This window comes from Micromys minutus (assembly GCF_963924665.1).
Source record: "Micromys minutus genome assembly, chromosome: 10".
Classification (NCBI taxonomy): Eukaryota; Metazoa; Chordata; class Mammalia; order Rodentia; family Muridae; genus Micromys; species Micromys minutus.
In genome coordinates, this window is record NC_137979.1 from 14,033,818 (window position 1) to 14,057,863 (window position 24,046).

At 39.4% G+C, this 24,046-nt stretch overlaps 1 protein-coding gene across 3 annotated transcripts in view; it reads right to left on the reverse strand.

Annotated features, from left to right (window-relative positions):
• Positions 1–23,635, reverse strand: part of ULK2 (unc-51 like autophagy activating kinase 2) — a 73,047-nt gene extending 49,412 nt beyond the window's left edge. For all 3 annotated transcript variants that reach the window (XR_013975209.1, XM_080924307.1, XM_080924306.1), the window contains exons 1-9: positions 23,058–23,635; positions 21,851–21,943; positions 20,466–20,507; positions 10,694–10,726; positions 9,743–9,779; positions 7,887–8,060; positions 7,179–7,252; positions 3,496–3,597; positions 2,426–2,484 (exon numbers count right to left, since the gene is read on the reverse strand). Coding sequence is in view for 2 of the 3 variants with exons in the window: in XM_080924307.1 (XP_080780433.1) it covers positions 2,426–2,484; positions 3,496–3,597; positions 7,179–7,252; positions 7,887–8,060; positions 9,743–9,779; positions 10,694–10,726; positions 20,466–20,507; positions 21,851–21,943; positions 23,058–23,147 (704 nt within the window). In the remaining variant the exon portion in view is untranslated. The remainder of the gene's footprint in view (positions 1–2,425; positions 2,485–3,495; positions 3,598–7,178; positions 7,253–7,886; positions 8,061–9,742; positions 9,780–10,693; positions 10,727–20,465; positions 20,508–21,850; positions 21,944–23,057) is intronic.
• Between the last annotated feature and the right edge of the window lie 411 nt (positions 23,636–24,046).

Sequence of the window (24,046 nt, forward strand, 5' to 3'; positions counted from 1 at the left end):
ATTTCCAGCAAAAATTTAAAAAAAGCACAGGGGGTACTTTTACACACTTCCACTAAAGCTGTTTGTAGTAAGCAAAAAATGAGAACAGAAACATGATTAAATAAAATAGAACATCTAGTTTTATAAGACTCTATGTTGTGCTACCAAAAAGGATAAACACACTGTTCAGCATTTAAAATACAGAATTTTTAAAAAGCCAGGCATGGTGATACATGTCTGTAATCTTGGCATTCAGGAGGCCAAACTAAAGTCACCCTGAGCTACCTAGTAAGAGCCAATCTGAAAAAAAAAAAAAAGACAACTCAAAATGCAATTTATCTTAAATTGTCTGTATACAGATGCACACACACTTTCTCTCTCAAGCATGTATAAAGAACTCCCACGGAAAATTTTCCTGAACAGAACACCAATGGCTTATGCTCCAAGATAGAATTGACAAATAAAACCTCATGGCATTGCAAAGCTTCTGTAAGGCAAAGGACACTGTCAAAAGGACAAAACAGCAACCAACAGATTAGGAAAAGCTTTTTACCAATCTTACAACTCATAGAGGGCTAATATCCAATATACACAAAGAACTCAAGAAGTTAGACTCTAGAGAATCAAATAATCCTATTAAAAATAAGGTAAAGAGCTAAACAAAAAATTCTCAATTGAGGAACATCAAATGGCTGAGAAGTATCTAAGGAAGTACTCCACATCCCTAGTCATCAGGAAAATGCAGATCAAAACAACCCTGAGATTCCATGTCACACCAGTTAGAATGGCTACGATCAAAAACTCAGGTGACAGCAGATGCTGGCAAGGGTGTGAAGAAAGAGGAACACTCCTCCACTGTTGGTGAGGTTGTAAGCTAGTACAACCACTCTGGAAATCAGTCTGGTGGTTCCTCAGAAAATTGGACATAGTACTACCTGAGGACCCAGCTATACCACTCCTGGGCATATACCCAAAAGAAGCTCCAACATCTAACAAGGTCATATGTTCCACCATGTTCACAGCATCCTTATTTATAATAGCTAGAAAGAACTCAGATGTCCTTCACCAGAGAACTGGATACAGAAATTGTGGTACATTTACACAATGGAGTACTATTCAGCTATTAAAAACAACAACTTCATGAAATTCCTACGCAAATGGATGGAACTTGAAGCTATCATCCTGAGTGAGGTAACCCAGTCACAAAAGAACACTCATGGTATGTACTCACTGATAATTGAATACTAGCCCCCCAAAAACTCAGAATACCCAAGAAACAATTCACAGAATTTATGAAGCTCAAAGAGACAGAAAGCCAGAAGGTGGATGCCTCAGTCCTTCTCAGAAGGGAGAACAAAACACTCATGGGAGGAAATAACAGGACAAATAGAGGAGCAGGGATTGGAGAAAAGATCATCCAGAGACTGCCTCACCATGGGATCCACCCCATATGCAGCCACTAAACCCAAGCACTATTGCTGATGCCAAGTAGGGCTTCCTGGCAGGAATCTGATATGGATGCCTCCTTAGAGGCTCTGTCAAAGCCATACTGATATAGAGGAGCATGCTTGCAGCTAACCATTGGACTGAACACAGGAACACCAATAAAGGAGCTAGAGAAAGGACTGAAGGAGCTGAAAGGGTCTGCAACCCCATAGGAAGAACAAAATCATCAACTAACCAAACCCTCCACAGCTCTCAGGGACTAATTACCAACCAATGAGTTGTTATGGAGAGACCCATGGCTCCAGGTGCATATGCAGCAGAGAATATATTCTCTGGTATCAATGAGAGGAGAGGACTTTGGTCCAGCAAAGGGTCATTTTCCCAGTGTAGGGGAATGCTGAGGTAGGAAAGGGAGGTTGAGAGAGAGAGCACCTTCATGAAGGCAATGGGTGGGGAGGGGTTGGTGGAAAGGGGATAACACCTGAATTGTAAATACAGAGAAGATCCCATTAAAAAAAAAGAATAATAATAAAAAAACTCCCACAAATAATATTTGGAAAAATACACAATAACTCTTATTATTGCTACAGAATGTCCCCAGTCTAGGTAGGAATTTACTTTCTGCATTATGAACCTGTGTCTGTTTGCTTCCACAAGTAATATATATAAGCTCTGTGATATCTTCTCTTAAATTTACATTTTAAAAATAAATAACATATGATACAGTACTAACAGGTATTTATGGTGTGTTAGCATCTTTCTAATTTCTATTACAATATTTCTATAAATTGAAAGACTTACTAAGAGAAATGTACAAACTACTGTGTTCACAAACAGTACACCCAGACAAGGCAGGAATGATAGTTATAGCCCGTAAAGTAGGAGGACTGTGGGCTTGCATCTAAATGGGCCGAAGAGTAAGACTCTCATCTAAATAAGCAAGTAAATAAAACAATTAGAGTAAAAGCTTGTGTAATTTAAATAAAATCTAATCACATACCTAGGCATTAAACTCCTGTTTTTTTCATAAAACATCCTTAGGTCTTGAGGACTATTAGCCTATTTAAGAAAAAGAAAAAGTTAACTTTCTAAATACAGAGGAACAAAACTTCCAAATCCATGGTTAACACTCATGTTTCTACTGTGGAGTGTACGCTGAGTGCATGGACTCTTTACAAGTGAATTGCTGGGCACATAAGACATAAACCTCTCAGATGGTATGCACATTCTGGTATCTTGGTACAATATGACTTTTCTGACACCAGGCACTCAAAGGAGCCTAAAACAGAAAAGCTGCTGTTCTGGAGGTTATCTGGCCTACCCAACAAGTATATTTTTATTGTGTATAATCTAGGTGTGCTTTACCTTATGACTTTCAAGGGACTAAAGTAAGAAAACAAGTCTGTTGCCAATACTGTCTCTCCATAACAGCAGCACTGTTATAAGAAGAGTGGCTGGGATTAGTGACTTTGCGCTACAAACACCACACTGGGAATACAAACAAAATAACTTGACCGCATTACTGGTTTACTTTTATCCCATGCTAGGCAAATAATTTCAGTTATAATTTTCAGGTTTAAAAATTAATAAAACAAAATTATAGCTTGACCATATGAACCCGAGATACTGGCATATCTTCTGAATGTCAGCCTCTGAATAGGAAAAGATGAGGAGGACAAACGCAGAATCTCAATACCCCCCTCTTACCCATGGAGTGCCAGGAATGGAGAGTTGGAGACAGAGTTTCTGTGCCCCCACTTCATCTGGATTCCATGAGCCCCAAACCAGGCTAGCAGGAAGAGTTTTGGTTACCACTCTTCATAAGCTGCTAGCCCTGACTCTACTCCACCAGCCTGGAAAACATCCAACAGGCTTCATGCCAGTCTTTTTCCATCAAGAAAGGAAAAGCAAACACTTTGGCTCCCCATAGCACTAACTGTAACAAAATCAAGTAAGTCACAGAGGAGCCTAAAGCCTACTGCTTTTAAAGTATTCTTTATTTTATAAATCAAAGGCAACTGTAAAATTTGAAGATGCTAGAACCAAGGACAGAAGAAAAAGTCAGGCTACCTGAAAAGGTGGTTTTCCAACTAGGCATTGATAGATCACTGTTCCTATGCTCCATAAATCTGCCTTAGCATCATAATGTTGAGACATAATAACCTCAGGAGCCTGTTCACAAAAATTCAAGAGACACGAACTATATTAGTTACAGCTTTAATGTGCATACATTAATTCACTGTTAATGATCTAATCATACAAAATAAAAATGGTAACATATTGTGATATTACCCTTATAGAATGATACTGTCAAACTTAAAATTACATTACAATGTTGCATGAAAAGAAAAAACAAATGTCTATATATTATAATGGATACCAAATATAGTAAGAGTATTTTAGTATTAAGAAAAATATATACCAATCACAGGTCAGAAATCCCAGGAGGTGGGAAATGAAAACAAAATAGGACCAGGGAAAGATTCAAAAAAGACTTGGATGCCCGAATATTTTTTCTTAAAAGAAAAAGCACCTTAATGGAAGCAAGTGGAGGGGGAGGGGGAATGAGAATGGGGGAAAAGGGATAACATCTGAAATGTATGTAGATACAGAGAATATCCAATAAAAATTAAATTAAAAAATAAAATAAAATTTTAAAAAATTAAAAAAAATAAGTTTACAACAGAGAATGTTTACATGTATATCCATTAGGAGTAATTATCTGTCTAAATATCTATCACCTGTCTCAGCTCCACAGGTTCACTGGAGGTTTAAAACCATAACTAAATTATTAGTGAAGTTTTGTATAGATAAACCCAGTCAATATTTTATCCTCTGTCCTAGCACTTATAATAAATTGTTAGTTCCCTTAAAAAAAGAGAGAGAGAGATCAGGGCAAAAGCAGAAAAATGTTTTATTAAATATAGATGGCAGATACACATTACATTATCCCCTATATTTTTCTGTAATTTAAAAACTTGTAAAAACAAAAAGCCTATAATATAAAACACAGTAATAAAAACTATCTTTAAAGCAAAGACAGTCAGGGGTACAGGCACATGTTTGTAATTCTAGCACTTGGAAGGCTGAGGGTCCACAAACTGGAGAGACCCTGTCACTATCATCAAGTTAAAACACAAAAACAAAACCACACCATTGCTGTGGTACATGCCTTTACTCCTAGCACTTAGGAGGCAGATCTCCATGGGTTCAAGGACAGTCTGGTATACAAAGCAAAGGCCAGCCAAGGTTACATAATGAGACCCTGTCTCAAAATAAAACTCACCTCCATCAAAAAAAAAAAAAAAAAAAATCAACCAAACAAATGCTAAAGAGGTAAACTACACTTAATGTGAAACTATTTCCCATACATAAGACTTGTTCTAGTAGATTTAAAGATTTTTAAATTATATTTTATGTTTGTGGATGTTTTGCCTGTATGTGTGTTTATGTGCTACATGTGTGCAGTGCACACAGAGGCCAGAAAAGAGTATCAGTTCCCCTGGAATGGCAGTTACAAATGGCTAGATACCACATACGGGTTCTGGGAATTGAATCCAGTTCTCTACAATAACAGTGAGTGCTCTTAATTGTTGCACACATACTCTCTCTCCCTCTCTCTTCCCTCCCTCACCCCTCTCTGGCTTCTCTAGTAAATCTCTCAGACGAACCTTCTTACCCTCCTCATGGTTCAGGTCACTGAACCAAAGACCAGCACTACTGAGCTATCTTCCCAGATAGTAAGCCTTTTAAAATAATCAGCCAAAATACTCTCATCAAGGTTAAACTCATTTTTTTTTGTTGTTTTTGTTTTTTTCTGAGCTATAGTCTTGCTACACACAGCACAGACTGGCCCTAACTTCTGCTCCTCCTGCCTCCACCTCCTAACTGTTGGGATTATAGGCACAGGCTGCTAAGCTGGGATCTTGACCTAATTTCGTACTTAACAAGTTTTAGAATTCTATTAAAGTGTTGGGTTTATTTTATATAAACAATAAAATTGTGGTTTAAAAAGTAAATCTCATTAAAAACAAACAACAACAAAAAAAAAAAAAATCCAAAACTTTTCATCACTAGTTCTCTTGACCTCAAAGCAGATTCTCAATGTTTTGACTTTATGAGATTGGGTTTGGTGGTCAGTCTAGGCTGACCTGGGATTCACAATCATCCTATCACAACTCTTGCATCCTTAGATTACAGACATCTGCCAATACTCAAAGTTATGTTTACTTTAGAGGGTACAAACTTAGAACAGAAATAAGAGTTTCGTTTTGAGACAGGGTCTCACTGTGTCACTGTTTAACCTGGGTTGAACTAGAATTTGCTATGTAAATCATGCTGGCCACAAACTCAAAGATCCACCTGCTTCTTTCACCTGATAGTCATATTTATTTATTTCATATAATTCCACAGCTCCATAATTATTTCTAAGCTTAATACTTCACATTAGTTCATAAGTTCATACCCTTCTATACATTATCAAAGGATAAATAGCTAAGATCATTTTTCAGCATTAAGTGTGAAGCTAAAAAAAATAACTTCTACAATATAAGAAACTTGTTAAGACAGACATCGTGTAGAAGATAAGCCTATCTTATAAAAAAAGAGGTACCCCAAAAGGCATGTATAAGTATTCTTTTTTGTTGCTGTTGTTTTGTTTTTTGAAACAGGGCTTGTCTGTGTAGCTCTGGCTGTCCTGGAACTTACTTTGTAGACCAGGCTAGCCTCGAACTCAGAGATCTGACTCTGACACCCAAGTGCTGAGACTGAAGGCATGAGCCACCACCAGCCAGCTTTTGTAAGTATTCTTAATTACTGCACATTTACATATACTATGGCAGTATTACTTGACATTTTATTTTCAGTTGAATTTAACAGGGTGTTGTGGTTTCATTGAGAGATGTCTCCCACAGGCTCATGTATCTGAACTTGGTACCAAGATGATGGTGCTATTTGGGGAGATTATGGAACTTTCACAGTGTGGAGCACTGCTGAAGGAAGTATGTCCCTGGAGGTGGGTTCTGAGGATAACAGCTTCACCCCACTTCCTGTTCTCTCTTTTTCTCATCTTGTTTATGGACATAATGTGTTCAGTCAGCTTCCTGCTTCACTGTCAGTTACCATGTTTGTCTTGCCAGTATGGACTCCCTCGGGAACCATAAGCCGAAATAAACTCTTCCTTCTATAAGCTGCCTTTGGTCATTGTATTTTATCACAACAACAACAAAATGACCAATACATAGAGATTTCTATAATAGTTAATCTTTAAAAAAAAAAAAAAAAAAAAAACAGGGCCAGGCATGGTGGCACACACCTTTAATCTCAGCACTTAGAAGGCAGAGCTAGGTTGAATCTCTGGTCTACAAAGTGGGTTCTAGGTCATCCAAGGCTACATAGTGAGCCCCAATTTCTAAATAAGTAAATATAAACAAACAAAACGAGGCTGGAGAGATAGCTCAGCAGGTAAGAGTGCTAGCTGCTCTTCCAAAGTATCCAGGTTCAATTCCCAGAAACCACATGGCTTACAACTGTCTGAAACTCCAGTTCTAGAGGATCTGATGCCCTTTGAGCTGGCAAAAACTTCATCCACATAAAATAATAAAATTTAAGAAGATTTAAAACCACAAAACAAATGTGGAACATCTTTTTAAGTCCACCAAGCCAGTTGTCTGTGTGATCTCATTATTGCTAGGATAATTAGCAACAATTGTCAATCCCTGTTCAGATTCCATACAGAAGTTCTCCTCACTCACCATGTACATTGGGGATCCACACAGTGTCGCTGCCATTGTGTTACTATGCAGGTAACGTGCAAAACCAAAGTCAGCTGTTTCACAAAGTTAAAAAAAAGAACAAATGACTTTACATATATTAACTAATTCTGTAAGACACAGAAGGCACAAAAGAACTGTGAAAACAAAGTGTTTATTGAAAAAGTCTGTCCACCAAAAGAAAACAAGTAGATGACTCAATTTAAAGAAGTTAAAAATAGTAGCAACAGTCAACTATGTAAGTCTACTCAAGGATCCTCAATCTTTGCAAGTGGAAATGCTACTTATAATAAATTATTAATTAACAGAGCTCTCATTAAGCATCAATACCACATTTAGAATTTGAATTCTTTTTACTAATAGCTTCACACACTGCCAGAGCACTAAAAGCACTGGCAAAGGCCAAGTGAGATTCCTTTGGACATCTGTGTCAGAGTCAGAACTGTAGGGTCAGGATCATAACCTGCTGCCTGTAAGCATACTACACCAGTTCCCCTATACAGAGAAGCAGGCTTTGCATTTGGCCCTTATTAGACTAAAGAAAAAGAGTCACATATCTAAACAGATCTCAGTGAATCCTGTAACAATTTCAAAATGGCATTAATAAAATCCATTAGTCTAACAAGTCTGAACTAAAATGATATAAAAGTACTGTCTCCAAAATGTCCTTTCCATGACATGGCTATTTACCTATTTTGATACGAATACCACTGACATTTGATTTCCTTCGATTGGCATAAGACAACAAGATATTCTGTGGTTTGAGATCCCTGTGAATTATTCCTTTGCTGTGCAGGATTCGCATGGCCGCTGCAATCTGATGAAGAAACACTCTGATAGTATCTTCACTCAGAGTTCCTTTAGCTGGTAGAAAAGGAATCACATGAATAATTAAACAGACAAAAACCAAATACCTTTTCATTCCATTAAGATAATCCAGCTGTTAAAGAGGATATGAAATAAGAACCTAGGATTAGCATGTATTTCTTTTGTTAATTCAACAAGCAAAATATAAATAAACAAAAAATTTCTTAAAAAACCTGATCTATTAAGGAGAACTGATTTTTAATTTTATTTTTGATCTTTCCTTTTTCCTTTACTATTTTTACTAGTCAAGGTTCCTAAGGTGCATCTCTGAATACAAATGCTCAACAAATGCAAATGTCTTTTATAGATCAAAAACTAAGTTCTGTTTCACACTGGTCACACCTAGGAAAAATGTGCAAGGTTTCATACCGAGTAGCTAAAGAACAAACACACTACAGACAAGTGAAATCCTTGTGTGGACCCATGTCCATTGTACTATGGGGATTTCTATATAATTCCCCTAAACTCGCACAGCCACAATATTCCTGGCCCACACAGGATCTCTCTTAAGTGAAGACATCTTAAGTCATATTTCTACTCTTGTAATCATTATTCAGTGACTATCACAGCACATGGAGAAGCTATAGGCTAATAGCATGGTGTGGTAGTAGGACGATTAAATTCCCAGCCCCTGCCCCATGTGTGACTTGGAAAGAAGATCCTTCTGTAGAAATCTGATGAGATTGACTTTATAAAGTAGTTGTGATAATACAAAACAATATATGTAATAGTGGAAACTTCAAAAGGCCTACTATACAGTGTACAACCAAACTTACTTAGTATGCATTTATAAATTTATTATAGTAATAAATCTGACTGTCACAATGCAATCTCTTGCCTGTACATAATAGATTTAAATCCTTCATGGTTTAGATGAAGATGGCTTACAGTTGAGAGTGCTTCCAGTATCAAGTTTAGTTTCTAGCACCCACATTTTTTAAGATTTCTTTCTTTCTTATATATACCGTAGCTGTCTTCAGACACACCAGAAGAGGGCATCAGATCTCATTACAGATGGTTGTGAGCCACCATGTGGTTGCTGGGAATTGAACTCAGGACCTCTGGAAGAGGAGTCAGTGCTCTTAACCACTGAGCCATCTCTCCAGCCCCAACACTCAGCTTTTATTTTTAAAGAAAATGAAAGGAACTAATGGCTCAGCGATGGTAAGTTAGTTATGCCTTTCAAAGAAAAGAAATTCTTATTTAGTTTCTCCCTCCTGGGGAAAAGCCCCTCCTTTAAAACTCTTCCTCACTGTCAGAGAAAAAAGGGTTAATACTTGTGTGAATTTAAAAATTTAAAACCAGTTGGTCAGCAAAATAACTACAAGTTAAACACAGTATTTACTGAATGTTTCTAGACAAGTTTGGGACACAGAGGCAGCATTTCAGAATCCTCTCAGAATTAAGCATATGCCTGTTACTGAACATTGATAAGTACACATGAATTTGCCTTGCAGGGTTAGTGAGATGGTTCAGCTGGTAAAAAGTGTTGGCTACCCAACCTGACAACTTGACTTCCATTCTGAGACCCACATGACAGAAGGGGACAGTGTACTCCCACAAATTTTCCTCTAATCACATTTGTGTCATGGTGTACCTGTACACACACACACACACACACACACACACACACACACACACACACACACACAAATAAGGAAGTGTAGCACTAAAATTACCTTGCAAATAATCTGCCAGGTCTCCACCGTTGCAATACTGATAAGTAAAAACAAAAAAAAGGTAATTAACTTCAAAAGATACTGTTATTGTGATTAGATTAAAAACAAGTGTTTCATAGCCTGATAAGGGAGTATACTTCTTTATACTTGAGAGGCAGATCTTTGTGAGTTCAAGGACAACCTGAGCTTATAAACTGAGTTCCAAGAAACCTAAAACACACAGTAAGACCTGTTTCAATGAAAAACAATAACAAAAACATCTTATATTCAAGAATAAATTTTCTAAAAACAGGAGTGTCTTTAAAGTGAGCTAGCAGGTAAGGGCGCCACCCGTGAGTTGGATCCCCAAAACCAACCCATGATGGATGACAATGGAGAGAACCAATGCTTGAAAGTCTTCCTGAGTTGGGCTGTTGTGACACATGCCTTAAACCAGGCAGATCTCTGTGCTCTGAAGGCCAGCCTTTATTTCCAAGACAGCCAGGTCTACACAGAGAAACCCTGTCTTGAAAACCAAAACCAAAGCCAAGTAAACTAAAGAAAGTTCAAGTCAATGCCCATCCCTCCCACACACATACAATAAGTAAATAAAATGTATTGTATTCTTTTTATTCATTTATTTTTGCAAAAAGGTCTCTACTGTACAGTTTAGAACTCCTGCTATATAGACCAGGCTAGCCTCAAATTTACAGAGATCTACCTATTTCTGCCTCTGCTGGGATTATAAGCATGTGCCACCATGCCCAGCCAAAAAAATGTAATTTAGCTTTAAAAAAGAAAAAGTAATTAAAATAAAACCACTGATTCAAAATTAATTTAAACTGTTCTGTTAAAGTTGTTTATAAAATTATCTAGTTACAACACTTAAATTTTATATTCTTTATGAAGTAGAAGCTAAATCATTTAATCAACTTTATTAATACTTACTGTCAATACTGGTAGAATACCTACCTCCATCACCAGAAAGACAGAGTTGGGTAATTCCTAAAAATAAATACAAATATAATAAGAAACTAAACACTAAGTTTAAAAATGGTGAGCTAATAAAAAATACACTTGGGCTGGAGAGATGGCTCAGTGGTTAAGAGTACTGACAGCTCTTCCAGAGGTCCTGAGTTCAATTCCCACCAACCACATGGTGGCTCACAGCCATCTGTAATGGGATCTGATGCCCTCTTCTGGTGTGTCTGAAAACAGTGTCAGTGTACTTAATATAAATAAAAAAAATAAGTCTTTAAAAAAATTACACTTGTTCATCATTAAACTAAATTTACAAAATTCATCAGAAAGTAAAATTAAAATTCTCAGGCAAGAGGAGTCTTGTCTTTTTTACTTTATTGTGCTCTCAGAATGGGCAGTAAACTCCCCAGGGCTGTGGACACCCTATGCAAATCCCTCTACGCTAAAGCTCCGGCTCTAAACTTCTCAACAGTGTTTTAAGCATTGGCTATGCATAGCCAAAATTGATTTCAAAGACACTAAGGTAGTTATCAATCTGTTAGAGGGTTCTACAGGATAAATCAGCTTTGCATTGTGGATGTTGAGAAGGAGAATAAAAACCCAGTGACACATGAGGAACACAAGCTCCAGGCTTCATCAACACAGCAAGACCTGTCTCCAACCACAACAAAAAGCATGGTACACTCGCCATTTGTGAACAGAAAGAAGGCTTCACTCAGTCCTCAGGGAAGTGCTCCCACTTGGATAAGTTTGAGTTCAGTAGGCAAAATGACTATGCTCTTCCTAGAAACACTAGCAAACTCTTTTTTCTGAAACACAGAAGTAGGATGAGTAGTTTTGGGGTTTTTTTGTTTTTGTTTTTTGTTGTTTAGGACAATCATATTATGAGTAAATTGTTGGCAAAATAAAGATGTCTTATTACAGTACACAAAATATGTTTAAAGATTTAAGGAAATTAGTTTGAAATTTTTACAAACTGCCAACACGTACATTTTCAAGTATGCTGGGTTAGTAATTCAGAGACTAAATACATGGCAAATTTTTATTGCAGTTAAAAAATTGCAATGTTAATTTTGAACTGCCCCTATGGCTTAACACAACCAGTGCTGAAATGACTCGAAATGCAGTACTTCCCAGACAGCAATTGACCTCACCAAGATCCAAAATCCAAAGACAACGTGATTCATGGGAAAACAAAAGAGGGCATCTGAGAAAGGGAGTGACCAGTTCCAGTCAGAGAGTGACTTCACACTGTGCAAACTGCAGCTACTACAGAGACCTAGAGAAGTTAACTAAGAATCTGAAACACTTAAGACCATTCTACAAAATAATTTTGGCTGCTCAACTTAATAACACAAACTTGGGCATGGAGTGTACATCATTCACAAAATACTTGTCTAGTATGCATACATGAACCCCATGTTCAATCTCCAGAACCACAGAGTGAGATACGCTCCTTCCCTCATCTTTTTGTTTACTTTTATAGTAACCCATTACTAAATTTAAGTTTCAGTTCACCCAGATCAGAAATAAAAGGACAGGAAGTCAAGCAGCCCCTTTCCAGTTTTACCCTTATAACCCCAACAATGAGTATCAAAAGGGGCTCCCACAGACCTGTTCTGCTACTATCACCATGGGGTACTCACTGCAATGCTAGACCTGAATGCGAAGTTATAGCTACAAGAAAGTCAGTGACTTGGGATAACTTGCTTCTCTTATTTCTCAAGAGAACTAGATAAAAAGAATGAAAGCCTGATGTGGTGGTGGTGGTGGTGGTAATGGTGGTAATGGTGGTGATGGTGGTGGTGATGGCGGCGGTGGCAGTGGCGGTGGTATGGTGATGGTGGTGGTGGTGATGGTGATGGTGGTGGTGGTAATGGTGGTGATGGTGGTGGTGGTGATGATAGTGGTAGTGATGGTGGTGGTGGAGGCGTCAGTGGTGATGGTGGTGGTGATGGTGGTGGTGGTAATGATGGTGGTGATAGTGGTAGTGGTGGTGGTGGTGGTGGAGGCGGCAGTGGTGGAGGTGGTGGTGGTGATGATAGTGGTAGTGATGGTGGTGGTGGAGGCGTCAGTGGGGATGGTGGTGGTGGTAATGATGGTGGTGATAGTGGTAGTGGTGGTGGTGGTGGTGGAGGCGGCAGTGGTGGAGGTGGTGGTGGTGGTGATGGTGGTAAAGTGGTAGTGGTGGTACACACCCTTAATTCCATCGAATGAAATGGGGAATGAAAACACATTATGCCCAATTCTTCCATTCTTTTATCCCAAGGTCTATAGGCATTCTCAAAAAACAGTGATGCCACTTCTTCTTTTCTAAAGAATGAGACTGAACAACAGATCCCAACATGGGACGTTTAACATATGCCTGGCTTCCTCAGCAGTCTGGCACTCTCTTGACAAATGAGGAAGGATGTGGAAACAGACAACATTTATCAAGCAAGAAAAATCAAGTTTAGAGGAAATAAATTTTCTGAGATCAGCAAAATCAGATGGTAAAAAAAAGCTTGCTATATAAGTTCACTTGCTAATGGTTCTGGCCTAATTTGAGAACTTTAATAGAAACTCTTGTCTCAAAGTATGTGGACAACATTCCTCAGATTAACATTCCAGGTGGCTCTCTGGCCTCTTCATATATGTATGGACACATACGCACATGCACACACTAACTGAATAAACATAAAGGCAGCAAAATGGTAAGATAAAGTATTTATAGAGCTATAAACTGTGTTTCAGCAGCCACAGGTGCTGTCTTCTCTACAAGAAGACATGAGTTAAGTTCCCAGTACCCATGGCAGGCAGCTCACAACCACAGCTAACAAGCAGCTGTGAGTCCAGCTCCATGGAATCCTATGTCCTGTTCTGGCCCCACAAGGTACACACATGCTAAAGTAATGCCAATAAAACACTTCTAACAGACAATAAAAAGATAACCTAATGTATAAGCAAGCAAGACCATGGAAATTTCAAAGATATTCAAATGGTTAGTAAACTTATAAATCATATTCAAACCACAAGTCAGAAGAAAAATACCAATTAAAACCATAACTAGAAGGCTGGAGAGATGGTTCAGTGGTTAAGAGCACTGACTGCTCTTCCAGAGGTCCTGAGTTCAATTCCCAGCAACCATAGGGTGGCTCACAACCATTTGTTAAGGAATCCAATGCCTTTTTCTGGTGTGTCTATAGAGAGTGACAGTGTACTCACATTAAATAAATAAATAAATAAATAAATAAATAAATAAATCTTTTTAAAAATAAACAAAACACCCCCCCAAAAAAAACAAAGAAAAAATGTAACTAGAAAGTAGGCGAAGTTGTGCACTCTGTAATCCTAGTACTTGAGAGAAAGTCCAAGGTCATCCTGAGCTACACAATGAGTCTGCAGTCAATCTGAACTATGTATGCCTCTGTCTCAAAAAAAAAATTAAATTAAAAATGCTAACTGAATACAATAATAGTAATAACTAAAATTGCCAAATGTTAGCAAGAATGTGGAGCAAGTGAAACCTTTAAACACCTGCTGGGAGGAGTGTGAAGCAGTTCCCTGGCAGTGTCTACAAAAGGATCTGCATTCACCATAACATACATCTTATTTCAATGTGAAAAAGAAACTACAAGAAGTCTCCTTTTCCATTTGTTTGAGGCTCTAAGGGAAGTGTTTTGGTGAAAATAATATACAATTAATGAAGTAATCCTGACTTGAAAAGATAGCTTCAATATAGAGCCAATAAAAAAAGAGGCGGAGAAGGAAGAAGAGAAGGAAAAGGAAGACAAGGAAGAGGAGGAGGAAAAAGAGAAGGAAGAAAAGGAGAAGAAAGAAGAGGAAGAGGAGGAGGAAGAGAAGGAAAAGGAAGAAAAGGAGGAAGCAGAAGAAGAGGAGGAAGAGGAGGAGGAGAAAGCTGAGATTAGTTTGTCCTAGTATACGCAAAGTCCTTGGCTGGATCTTCAGCACCCTGAGGAAAAGATGAAATGTTTTTAAGCAGTGTTGACTGTGTGTATACAAGCACACATTTAATAAAAAGGGGAAAGCAGGGACTGAAGAGATGGCTCAGACAACAAGAGCACTTGTTGCTCTTGCAGAGGGTTTGGGTTTGGTTCCCAGCACCCACATGGAGGTTTACAAATACCTATAGTTCCAGTTCCAAGGGATCTGACACCTTCTTCTGACCACTACCACCAGGCACACATGTGGTGCACATACATGCAATGTAAGCAAACATACAATAAATTAAAATAAATATAAGAAAAAGTTATATATAAGATTCACCAGAGGTTTCTTCTAGAAGTAAATAATATAAGAACAAACTATCTTGTTTTGCTTTATATTGTTAGACAGTTTGAATTGTTTTTACACTAAGGGTATATTACTTAATTTTTTTAAAAAAGTGAGTTCTTTACAAGTTGGACAGCAGGACAAGTAGTTCTCTATAGCAGAACTTACATAACTCAGACAGAAATGCAGAAAACAACAGTAAGACACAGAAGCAGCAGAAACCAACTTACTAACAAAGATTAAAAGAAAAATGTGTGGTTCCTAAAACCCAATCTTCCAATTCCTCTGTGACATTTGTCTTAAGACAGTGTCACTCTACCCAGCAGTGGCTGCCCTGATCTCACTATGTGAGCTCAAACTCCTGGAGATCCACTTGCCTCTCTCTCCAGTGTTGCAATTAAATGTGTGTGCCATCACATCTGGCTCTGCTACATTTTTAAAATTCATTCTCCAACTATTTCTATAATCCTAGTGTTATTTCCCTTAGGGTCACTTGATATTGGACAATCTCAGTGTATCCTATAGGATACCATCATGCCCATTAAGAGTGATAAGGATAATAGTGTTCACATTAGTGGTCATAATAGTGAACACAATAGTGTTCAGATCTTAAATGAATTTACTGTAAAAACAATGCTCTAATCTAGGTTCCTTACATTCAGGGCTCTCAGGTTATTCTTGGCTACTATAACAACAGATCATAGTCTTGGTAGCTTAGTAAATATTAATTTACTTTTGTATTATAAGTGTTTTTTCAAACTATAAATGCCAACCACCCTCTCCTATATTTAATTTAGTAATATATTTTCCATACATTAACAGTCTTATTTAACCATACAGTTTAATTAATTATAACAAATGTGCACTGTTCAAATCAATGCCTGTAACATTCCCTGGCATCCCTTTACCACCATCCCTTATCAAGTGCTGTCCTGATTTTCCCCATATCAATCACTCTCTCTGCTTCTTTTCAAAAACCACAAAAACATGCCTGCAGTGGCAAAGCACGGCTTCATGTTTTCAACAACTGAGACTCCTGTATTATGTGTTATTGGTATGCACTTCTTGATGAATTTAATTCACCTGGCAATTTTTTAAAAGAATGTAAATGGGATTTTAACTTCGTTTTTTTTTTCAGTTTTGCCTACACCATCTATTAAATAATGTATTTTGTTCTTGTTATGCTAAAAATTATCAATTGATTATTTATGAAGGTAAGGGTACCTTATACCTATAGCAGGCTCAGATTACTCAAGGTTTATGTTTGAAAGAAAGACCTAATTTTATTTTCCTGCTTATGAGCTGTCCTTAAAGATCATGTGTTAGAGAGATAGCTCAGTGTTTAAGAGCACTTGTTCTTGCAGAGGACTCCCAACACCCTATGAGGGAATCACAGCAACCACTAACTCCAGTTCCAGAATATCTGACACCCCTTTCTAACCCCCACAAATCACCAGGCATGCATGTGGCACACAAACATACATGTAGGCAAACATTCATGCACATAAAGTAAATTTATCTAAATGAAAACTTTAAAGACTAGCAGTCAGGCTGCCTGGCTCCTTCCACCTCTCCAGCATCACCAGTCCCCCTTTATTATCTGACCTTAAAAGCCTCTCCTTGACTCTCAAGTCTAGCAGCTCTTCTTCCTTTCTGTGGCTTCACAAGGGAACTCCTTGGGATGCTTACACGCTGCTGTTCTCTCACCAGCTCCTGGCCTCGCCTTCTCACCCATCATCAAATACTTTCTTCAGGGAGCCTTCCCCAGCCCCACCCTGATATCCTCAAATCGTTTCCTCCAAAGCTTGGCACCAGTTCTTCACATACAGCCTATTGCATGCTTATAATTAGGAACTATTTGCTTAATGTCACCTTCCACACCAAACCACAAGCAACAACCACTTCTTTGCTCTCCATTATAATCTGTACTAACTGGCTCAAACAAATACTAATCACAAAGAAATTTGCAATAAACACACCAGAAGTAGCAATGGGAAAGTCAGAGAAGAACTAACAAAGGGCAAATATATAACAAGATGATCCATTACAAATAATTAATAAAGTAATTTTGTTATTAACTTCAGATATTTTTGTCCTAATAAGATTTGTTAAGTGTGTGTAAGAGGGGTGTCCTACTGCTTAAAATAACCTGGTATAACATTTTCAGAGGACAACATGATAAACATTTTGAACAACTAATTCTACTTCAAGAAAGACAGGAACCCTAACCAGTCATGGTAATGCATGTCATTAGTTCCAGCACTAGGAAGACAGAGGCAGCTGAATCTTTGTGACTTTAAGGCCACTTAGTATATATAGTGAGTCAGCATATATCACATACTTGTAATCTCAGTACTCAGAAAAACAACAGCAGGGAGGGATTGCTACCTATGGAACTGGCCTTGCCTATCTCATGAAGACTTGGTCAGGGACCTTGGAGTACAGACAGACAGACAGACAGACAGACAGACAGACAGACAGACAGAGATATACAGATAAATTGGGAGAGAAGGCACTGGATAAACACATTGTATTTCTGTACAATAACTGTTAATAAATTTCTCATAGTTAAAGATGTGAAAACTAAGGATTAACCTGTTTAATTATAAATTTCTAAAAGAAATACACCAAACAATGTTTACATCTAAGAACTATCATTTCTCTTCTAGTTTGTTATTCTTACAGTGTTGATGGTTTTAACATAATTACAGGGAAATATGTTTCCTTTAAGTGTCATCTAAACTACAACAATGTTGTCAGTTCAGGACGGGCAGATCATATGTACTTAGCATGACTGAGTGCCAGCACAACAAGGAGTAAAAACGGATGGAATGTAAGCAGACAAATGAAGAAGGAAAAATGTGCAAGTTATAAAAACAGATGCAGGCCAAGGATGACTCAGTGGGCAAAGGTATCTGTCACTGAGCCTGACAACCTGAGTTCAATCTCTGAGATTCACATGGTGGCAGAAGTGAGCCAACTCCTCATGGTTGTCATTTGACCACCATAAGCCCACCACAACCCTTACATACAAAATAAATAAAAATTAAAAAAAAATATTTTAAACAGAAACAATATATATGTAAACTTATAAACTTTACTCAGCTCTCCAAAAATGAAGGTCAGTAAAAGTGGCACTCCTGTTTATATACAGTATTTTATTAGTTTCTAAACATACCATTCCCCTTGTGAACAAACAGAATCAAAGAAGCAAATCTAAATTGTTAGGCCAAGACTGTTTACCAGTAGTCAAAGGCTATACTTCAGTTTATTTTATACCTTAGTTTTAGGAGCACACAATGGATAATGAAGCACTTTTATGCAGCCACCTTGAATTCATAGACCAAAAACCTTGATTTTGTTTATATTTCTTCCAATGATAGCTCATTCCACAATGAAAAACTGTACTAAAAAAATGTTTTTCCTTTCTGAGAAAAAACATCTAGTACGAGCAAATCTGCTCATGGTTGCCAGGGTTCTCTAACCCTCTAAGACGGTAAGTGAGGAGTCAATATCATTTTACGCGGAGTTTTTGTCCTGGGTACTAACCTGCACCACCCAGTGTCCTCTACCCACAGAAAATGAGCTACACGAAAAGCTCGAGGAGAATGGACATTTCAGTTAGGGATCGTGATATTAATTTAGTTTGACTTGAGACTTTTTTGCCCTTTCTTTCTATATTGCTTTGAATTTCATAAATGAAGAGGTGAATTACATCTAGTCATGCCGATATTTATATTTTTGTGCATGGGAGTTTACATGGTTGATTTTTGGGAGTGGAGGGAAGAATGGTCATACTCTATCATCAAAATCCGTAACACTGTTCACGGTATTTGAGCTAGACATTCCAAATCCCAAAGGCAAAGACATTTTCAGAAAGGATATGTTACTCTCATTTCTATAAGACGAAAAACACAATTCTGACGCCATGGGTTGAGTTAACTATCTTGTGATGTGATCAGACAGATGAGCACGTGTGCAGTCCACTGAGCGCAGCAAGGCCAAGATTGTATGCATCTTTTAATCTCTAGCCTCAGTATAACCACTGGCACATGGCAACCACTCAAAAGGTTTGCACAGTGAATACACCTGAATAATTTTAAAACAGACAGAAAAGTTTTTAACTAGAACAAAACAATCATCTAATTGTCCATTTACTGTGATGGAATTCAACTGTCCAGATGAAGTAGGAGACAGAAAGGTAGACTATATGCACTGGTCTTCTCTGGAGTCGCCATTTTAAGAACAAGCTGTTCTGTCCCTGTCTCACATTCAAAACCAGGCATGCAGGCTCTAGGATGTAAACCAGGACCTTTCAAAAGCACCACAGAACCTCTAGTTGTAAGCCAACTACTTCATCAGAAAGCTCCACTTCTCTCCAAAGTAGATCACTGGATTTCTAAGAATGATTCTGACTACAAAGTTTAGACTCTACCGCAAAAGGAGCAAACAAAAAACTGACCTTAGAATCCAGATTCCCTACATAAATAAAACACAGTTCAAGCATATATCATGTTGATCATTGCACAAACACAGTAAGTGTGTACAATATCATTAATTTTATTTTCTACTTCTATGATTTACAAATGCTGCTTTTATAAGGAAAAAAGAATTCTTACCTAATTTTTAAGTAAACCACAACAGTCTTTACATTTACTAAAGAAGTGTTAGATTTTATATAAACTACAAGTAACCATAAAGCATTACCATCCCACTGTGTATTTGCAGTTGTTAATACATTTATTCATGCAACACATCATTTATTTTATCCTATGGCTATGTGCAATTTTTAAAAAAATTCTTGGAGCTAGCAAGATGGCTATTAGGGCAGAGGCCAAGACTGAAGACCTAACTTCAAGTTCTTGGACCCTTTGACTTTCACACATACACTACAGCATGCATTCCCACACACAATATATACACTACAGCATGCATTCCCACACACACACACAATATATACACTACAACATGCATTCCCACACACACAATATATACACTACAGCATGCATTCCCACACACACACACAATATATACACTACAGCACGCATTGACACATAAAATATACACATACAAACACACAAAATGAGTAAATGCAATTTTAAAAACGTATTCATTTTTACGTGTATGGGTGTTTTGCCTGCAATTTTGTCTGTGTGCCACGTACATGCCTGGTGTCCAGGGAGGCTAGAAGAAAGCACTGAATCCTTGGGAATGGAGATACAGACAGTTGTGAGCCTCCCTGTGGGTGCTGGAAATCAAACCTGGGTCCTTTGAAAGAGCAGTCAGTGCTCCTAACCACTGAGCCATCTCTCCAGCCCAAATAGATGCAATTTTAAAAATTAAAAAATAAAAACGTTTTAATGTAAGTCAAATTTAATGTAAGTCGTTTCCACATGAATTAAGGAAGCTTTAAATTTTCATTAAAATTTACTTCACAAGAAAGAAACTTTAAAAAAATTTTAAGATTAAAAGAAGATCCAAAATAAAGTACCTGAACATCATAAAGTGCTACGATATTTTCATGCTGAAGTTCCTGGTAAGGAAATAAAGAATTTAAAACATTATTATATAATCTGATAATATATTCTACTATTCAAATAAAACTCATGTCTATACACACATATATGTACCTTTACTAATGGCTTTAAAAAGTCAGTCTATGACAGAACAGGAATGAATGTGTCTGATCAGACTTTGCTTGAGACCTAAATATTTTACCACCAGTTCTCTTTTTAAAATGTTTTGTCTTGTCCATTTGTTACCTTGTGTGTAGGTGGGTGTTCTTACCTGCTTGTTTATCCGTGCACCATGTGGGTGTCCGTGCTCCTGGAATGAAAGCTATCAACGGCTGGGAGCTGCCATTGTGGGTGCTGGCAACTGAACCAGGGGCCTCTGCAAAGCAGCTATTTCTAGTGAGTATTCTTGTTTGCCAAACAAATGCCATAATTAATATGGTTTCAGACTATCTACTGGTCTTCAATGTTTGCTTTTGGAAACCATTTTCTGCCTGAAACGTAAGTCATAGCTCAAAGAATTCTTGTGATCTTAGCTGGTGCACTGTTCCTCCCATCCCAAGAACTGTAATTCTTACCAAAAATCCATGAACAAATCGGTATGGCAAACACTGGCTGAAGTATACAAAAACCAGTAGAAAAACTCCCTTTCTTTAGTAAGCCGAATGTCTGTTAACTGTACAAACATTTAGTAAACAAAGTTTACCAGATTTATTTGACCACAGGCTCTTTTATTTTCCTCTTGAAAGCATCTCACTTTGACGATGCTACAGGCTGTGATCTGATCTAAAAATGAACTTTCTTCTGGAGCTGGAGAGTTGACTCAACAGTTAAGAGTCCTTGTTTCTCTTACAGAGGACTTGGGTTCTAGTGCCAGAACCAACGTGGCAGCTCACAACTGTCTGTAACTCCAGTCCAAGGGGATCCATCAAATGTCTTCTGGTCTCCCTGGGCACCAGGTATATATACATATATACTTGCAGGTAGAAACACTTATACACACAAAGCAATAAAATAAACAAATACAAAATAATAAATAAATAAATCTTTCCTAGCACTCCAGAGGCAGAAGCTGGAAAATCTCTGAGTTTGGGGTCAGCCTGGACTACACAGTGAGTTCCAAGTCAACACAGCAAGACTCTGTCTCAAAGTAAACTAAGCAAACAAATCTTTGAAAATAGCTTCAGAATGCTCAATAACTAAAAAAACAACAAAAACAAAAATAGAGTATGCAAAAATCAACAGCAACTAAAAGTTACCAAACTTTAATCCAACTAACAAACTTCAAAGGATGTTATAACATGCTCTGTTAAGTCAGGGTAACTTTTAACTCAGAATGTGATAGTATTCTAAAATAGCATACCTTTAAGATCTTTATTTCCTTTCCAAGCAGAATTTGTGATTTTGACAAGTTCTTTTTATTAATACTTTTAATAGCCACCTCCCAATCGGTTTTCTAAAAGGAAAAAACAGTGTTATGCCTGAAAATTATAACAAAGAAGCAACTCAACAACAATAAAAGCTTATTAGCTGTAAACATATATTTAGCAAATCAATGTATATATAATATGGTACTGGGGAGACATGACAAAGACCTCAAATCTCAAACTAAAAAAATTATTTCATAAACAACATAATACAAAGCAAAGCCCTACAGCACAGCCATTAAAAGTAGCAAATACAAAGACAAAATATAGGATCAGTTGTACAGTCGCATAGGAGTTATGGGGAAATAAACTTGGGAAGTGATAGAGTTCAATGAAAAGTTATCCTGGCTAGATTACACTCCTTTAATTTTTTTCTTGAATTTTAAGTTATTTCATAATGAATAAGAAATAGAGGACACCACCTTTTTAACAGACCCTCCCGGAACAAACAAAACAACCAAAGCTGCTATTATTATTATTATTAATTTCCAATTCCAATGTACTGCCTCAAATTCTTTGGATTCTATAACCTGGTATGACCAATTTGTGAAACAGTGGCTTGAAAAACATTTTTGAGGCTTGAACTTGTATCTACATTGTATTATTAGATTAGGGTCCAACTATCTTTCCCACTTAGAGTTCGTCTAACTCAAAAGGGGAGGGATACTACAGGGCACCCCCAGACACAGAGGAACGAGACACCTCCTAGTCTGAGAAAGCTTCAGACTAATGGGAAACGCGCCCATTTTCCGATGGGTGTGCAATTATCCACCGTAAAGGTGACAAGCTCCGGAAAGCCCAGGGCAGGGGAGATGGGACAAAGGTCCACCAACCGGCAACCGGGGACAAGCACATTTCACTGTGCAAGCACTGGGGTCCTAGTCGCCTCAGGACCAGTAGGCTTCTCGGAGAGGCAAGTCCCCGGGCGCACTTGGGTTACCCAGCAGTCAGGGAAGAACATCAGTGGCTACAAGCCCGTCGGTAGGTGGAGCTCAGCCTAGCGGCTCTGGCCTCCAAAACAAACCCTGCGACAGTGACAGCAAGCACAAAGGCAGGCCGACCCGGGGCGCCCAGCCCAGCGGCCAGGAACGGGGCGCCGGGCCCCCCCGGTTTCGCACCAGACAGCGGGCGGGCAGCGCTCACCTGGCGGTGCCGCCCCCGGAAGACCACAGCGAAGGCCCCGTGTCCCACGAGGTCCCGCTTGCTGTACTCGAAGTCGCCCACCACCTCCATGGCCGCGCCCCCGGGACATAGAGCGCTGGGGTGGGCAGGCGTGGCGGAGAGCCGGGATCAGCACCGCGGGCCCGAGGGCCCCAAGCGCGCCCGCGGGCGGCGGGACGGGGGCAGCCACGGCCCCGGGCCCGGACTGACACTCATGCCGAGAGGCCGGAGCGGAAACGGGACGGACCGCCGCGCGGAGCCGGGGTCAGCGAGGCCTGGGCCCGGCCGCTCCTCATGGCCCGGGCCGGGATTCTGGCCAAGCGGCCTGGGCGCTGCCCGGCCGAGGGCACCGCCACCGTCACTGGGCGTACCCGGCGCTACCGGTGCGCTCGACAGCGGTGCAGAGCCCGGGCCGCGCCATCCCCGCAGGTGAGGCTGCCTCGGCTTGTTGCGCCCGCGGCGCTGCTGTGAAGGAGCCGCCGCCCTGGAACCCGCACAGCCGCGGCGGCAGCTCCTGCCTGCTTCGCGGGAGAGCGCAACGCACACGCGCGCGCCGGCCGCTCCGCGCCGACTACCGGCCCAGAGCGACGTCAGCGCGTCTTGTAGGACGATGCACCCCAGTCCTGCTCCCTCCGCCGAGAAAAAGAGTGCGCGCCCCGGGACGCGGCGCCGAGCGGGCGAGGCCACGGTTGCTTTGGGACGGGTGGCAGGCTCGGCGCCGGCGGCTAGCTGGAGCCCGCCACGCCCTGACCTGAAGCCGCCCTCTAAGGGGCGGATCTTCAACTCCGTCCCCGGGAATCTCTGAGGCGGTGCAGACACCAAAGACAAAAAACTCAGGGGGGCGGCGGCCAGACTGCAAGCTGCTAGACAGCCCACGGAAGGGATAGGGTCTGACTGGGACCTGCGCCTTTTGGGGTTCTCTAGACTTCTGAAGGAGGCTCAGAACCTCCTTTCTATGGAGAACCTTCTTC